The 4,848-nt window shown below is 39.3% G+C and overlaps 1 protein-coding gene across 1 annotated transcript; it reads right to left on the reverse strand.

Annotated features, from left to right (window-relative positions):
* Positions 1–4,252: 4,252 nt before the first annotated feature.
* On the reverse strand, positions 4,253–4,594 carry LOC121260130. Its single transcript, XM_041161976.1, has one exon. The coding sequence runs from the start codon at positions 4,592–4,594 to the stop codon at positions 4,253–4,255; it is 342 nt and encodes a 113-aa protein (XP_041017910.1).
* Positions 4,595–4,848: the final 254 nt, after the last annotated feature.

Here is a 4,848-nt window from a genome sequence, read left to right on the forward strand (position 1 = left end):
TATAATATACTATGCATCTAAGTACACTAGCAGTATGCAATAGCGTAGCAGTGGAAAAATTAATAAAAGTCGGATAATGTAAGCAACGTGATAAACAATTGCAAAGTACATGGCACCATACGATTATTATAACCCAAAAACATTGTCCAAGACATAAACATGAGCCATAAATGCATAATATCCCAAAAAGCATGAAGCATAATTTAAAATTTCCAAAACACGGGATTTCCACAAAAGCAACATAAATCCACAAAAGTTAGCCATAAATAATGTTCCCTTCTTCTTCTTTTTTTCACAAAATACTTAAGCTCCCGTACTCCTAAAAAAGATTCAAGCTTCACACACTTTTCCAAAGCCTTATCCTTGTCCTGGTTGTTGCACTGCTTGAACTCCGCGATGAATTCAAGTATACCTATGATTTCCCGATCAATGGCCTCGAGTCACTCCAGAATGGAGGGCTCGGGCCGATTCATGGCCATCTTAGGCACAATCCTCTCTGAGGGAGGAGGTGCCGTTCTCTTCTTGTTGGTCATAGTCATCTTTTACTAAACCTGTCACAACTTCTACCATTCTGGTTGGGAAATGGTAGCGGAAACTACCACAATGAGATTTTAAGAAATCTCATCAAGTAATCACACAACATATCCCAGTTAACACAAGTATACAAAAGGTATATCATGGAATGTACTTGACTTATGTCTTAACCAAAACTTGACTTATGCACTTGACCATTCTTAAAAGACTTGTAACAGAGACTAAAGTTTTTCATAAAAACTTCTTAACTTTTCTTATTCATGTGAACTTATTCTGCACTTGCCTTATCAGAACATATCACAAGATTTTCATCGAGTGATCCTTATCATATTACAAGATTTTCATCGAGTGATCCTTATCTTATGAGCTCTTATTCTTGTTCAGAGGGTGGACACAACACGACTCCCCTTTGCACCGCGTGTTCCTGCTAGTTATCTCACCATCAAAGGTTCGTACACCGTGATGAATACGTCATAAACAGAGATTCATATTAACTCGACCTTACTTTGTCGGGTTACATGCCTTATGCACCCACTAGTGATAGGTGCTTCCTCGCTTTGGTATCCTTTAAAAAGAATCCATTAGAAGCTCGTCGACTGTTCTTCACCGACCAAGGGGTTACAACTCCATTCTTAAGCACTCCAGAGTGGACAGAGTCGTTCGACTAGGACATTCCCCCACCCTAGCACTTGGGCTCGTGATAAAACTTTTTTTTTTTTAAATACTTTTTTGATAACACTTCTTCTCCAAATGCATGTGACATGAGATTTAAACTTGCTTACTAATACTTGACATATGACCTATGCAATGCCTTGCATGAAACAACCAAGCGTAATATATTCATTTCATAGCATGATAACATAAACCATGATAGATATCAAAACATATATATGGAATCATGAAAACTTGCTCGGGCCGAAACTCATAGGTACAAAAACATGAAGATTTCTCACATAAAAATGTTCTAAACTTCAAGCATATAATATAGAAATCAAGACATAGTGAAACAAAACATGAAATCATAGGTTTGTGACTAGGTCCGAAACTTCCAAAGCATATTCAAACTGAAACCTCATGTTGCATAAACCATCAACCTCAAACAAGTGAAAACCGAAACTCATGGGCATGTTTCATGGCATTTTCATCATAAATCCGAGACATATAGTTTCTTCCTTAAAGTTACTTAAGATCATATTATCATATTTCAACAAACAACCCAGAGATAACAAGCAAAGCAATCAAAATCATTGTAGGATTTACACAATCATATACTAATATTAACCAAGAGTAAGTTGAGTGTATACTTACAAAACCCTCGTAAAGAAATACTAGCAAGCTGTAAATCCAAACATACTATATTAGAAAGAGCATCTAAAAACCTATCTCATGTTCTTGAGTGTGTGTGTTTCTAGGGCATCACTTGGCCTTAAAATATTCGGCTCCTAGGGTTTTTAGGTTAAAACCCTCCCTCATTTCACTCATAAGGTAAAACAAAACGTAAGGTAGGCAAGAATACATGTGATGGTCGAAACATGGAGGATGAACTCTCTCTTCACTATTCGGCCTCAGGAGTTTCTCTTGGAAACCCTAGGTTACTTCCAAGAAAATAGTAGAAAGTGTGTGCGTTTTATCTTTCTCAAAGTCTAATGAGATTTGAATCTCATTTTCAGATTGAGAAAAGACTTGTGTATGTGCAAGACTTAGGAGAAACTGATCCTTACCTTACTAATCCTTGGATAGTGCCGAAATCCTTTTCTTGCAAGAATCCTCTTTTTTTGGTTGGAGAGAAAACACAAGAAAATGAGAGAGCTTTCAAAGGAATATGGGAGAATTGTGTGGAGAGAATGGAGGCTCATGCAAAATCCAAAAAATGACAAGGGAAAAGCCCTTTAGGCGTGAAGCCTTCTCTTTATATATGAGACCCTTCACTTCCCTCCTTGTTTGCATAAAAAACCCTTGCATGAAAGACAAGTGGCAAGGTTTCTTCTTCTTCCTCTCTCAAAAACCGAAAAGCCTCTTAGAGTTCCTCACTTGGATTGGTTTGGGAAGGGGCATTCCTGAGAGGTGGCATGTAGGACTTCTCTCCTTGGCCAAAAATCTCCCTTTTCCCTCTTATGCCCCTTCCTTTCCTTAACAAGTAAATATCTTTTCGAGGGTAACTGGGTAAAACTATGCATGCCTTTTCCTATTCCCAACAAGTAACTATTGGCATTGAAGACAAGTGGCATTGGGCATGTGCCATAGCCCTAGCCATCCTCTCCACTTTTCCATTCCCAAAGTGTTGCTTCATCTTCCCAATATTCATTCCCTAGGTGACTTTTCATATACCATTGGTCCAAAATGCACTAAGTGACAAGTGGCAAGTGAATGGAATGCTTGGGAGTGTGCTAGTCGAAACCCTAAGGGCAAACTTGTACTTGATACAAAAATCTCTTCACAAAATCTTCTTGAAACTTGGTACATGCTTGACATATGGCAAAAGCTAGCTAAATTCGAAATCCCAAAGGCCTCCCTTCAGTTTCCTATGCAAAACTTCTAGAAAGGCTCCATATCACTTCCCTAGGCTCCCATTTCCAAGACATCTACCTTGAAACTTGAATTCTGGATAAAAGATCAATGGGTTAGGCGTGTAAGCTCATCTTTGTGCCTTCTTGCACCTCTCTTCCCCCCTTAACCCACTTTCAAGACTAGGTTCAATGTACAACATCCTCAGGACACATAACACTAGCAATTTATAATTGGATCATGGGTCTAAACCATTAGACCTAAGTTTCCAAATAAGGCCGAAATTCCAAAGTAAACTAAAGCCACTCTCGTCTTGGGCTCAAGTTGCTACATCAAAGGTTCTAAGGCCTTTCAAAAGTAACTACAGCTCCTAAAATGCCATGGCAACCTAGAACAAATTCTAAGGGCCAAGCCTAGACAAAAACTCATGTCATCACATCCTACCCTCCTTAGAAAAAGACTTCGTCCTCCAAATCGGCACCACAACCATTAATCAAAACACTTATAAGAAGAGATACCAGACTAGTTCCTCCTCCATAAGCAGCCGTAGACTTCTCAGACGATGTTGAGGACGAGGGCATTTCATCTGCCTCCACGGTCATAGAGTCCTGTGAAAAGTAAAATATAGCTTCCAAATCGTAATCGAAATACATATTGACTCTCATTTCATTCAACCTATGTTCTATCTCAAGCTCTATGTCCTCGATTGGTTGACCTTCTTCACAAAAATGAATATGATGCGCAGACGTATCCGAAGTCTCAAAAGGTACAAACAGACTAGCGCATTCTTCCACTGCGCGACTTGATTCTATTGGATTGAAATTACGCATATTTCTTCTTTCTGCTTCCTTCGAGCTACTCCACGGCTGCCGTTCCTCATGTGGTAATGCTCGTCGAAAGTGAAGCATTCCTTGAGCATTCACATCCATTACATGAGTGCGATGATGCTTAACTATTTCCATTTATCTTGATTGTTCTGCTAACACCCGCTGTTTTCTTTTAAGGCGCTCTCTGATACGATGTTCTCTTTGTTCTCTTAACTATGCCATTGAAGAAATAGACATACGTGGGGTTCTTCTAGTTCGTGCCATCCCCTGTTTCTAGGGTTTGATACGTGTACACATGATTACCATACTTAAACTAACAAACACGAAATAGACATTTAAGCTACAAACAAATGAGGATATTTGCTTCTCATTGTATCCTCCCATTCTCAAGTTGCTGCTTCAAATTCTGGGTTATTCCAAAGCACTTTTACTAGAGGTATCTTTTGATTCCTTAACTCTTGTTCCTTACGATCCACGATCTGTATTGGCCATTCTGTAAAAGACAAGTTAGGTTGAAGCTGAATCTCATCGGGCTTCATAACTATTGGCCGTTTTTCTCCGAAACTCTTCTTCAAAGTTGACACATGAAACACATTATGTATTCCCTGCATCTTTGTTGGCAGATTCAATCTGTAAGCTACTGGACCGACTCTTTCGATTATCTCGTAGGGTCCTACGTATCGGGGACTTAACTTTCCCTTCTTACCGAAACCTACGACTCCTTTCATGGGCGATATTTTGAGGTATACCAATCTCCTACTACAAACTCCAAATTCCTACGCCAGTTATCGGCGTAGCTCTTCTGTCTGTTCTGAGCTACTTTCATTCTTTCTTGAATCACAGTTACTTGTCTCTGAAGTTCTTGTAAATATTCGGGTCCTAGCATTTTCCTTTCACCCACTTCATCCCAATACAATAGGGATCTACATTTTCTTCTGTACAAAGCCTCGTAAGGTGCCATCTGAATGGTAGCTTGAAAACT

The sequence above is a fragment of the Juglans microcarpa x Juglans regia genome, chromosome 4D (assembly GCF_004785595.1).
Source record: "Juglans microcarpa x Juglans regia isolate MS1-56 chromosome 4D, Jm3101_v1.0, whole genome shotgun sequence".
Classification (NCBI taxonomy): Eukaryota; Viridiplantae; Streptophyta; class Magnoliopsida; order Fagales; family Juglandaceae; genus Juglans; species Juglans microcarpa x Juglans regia.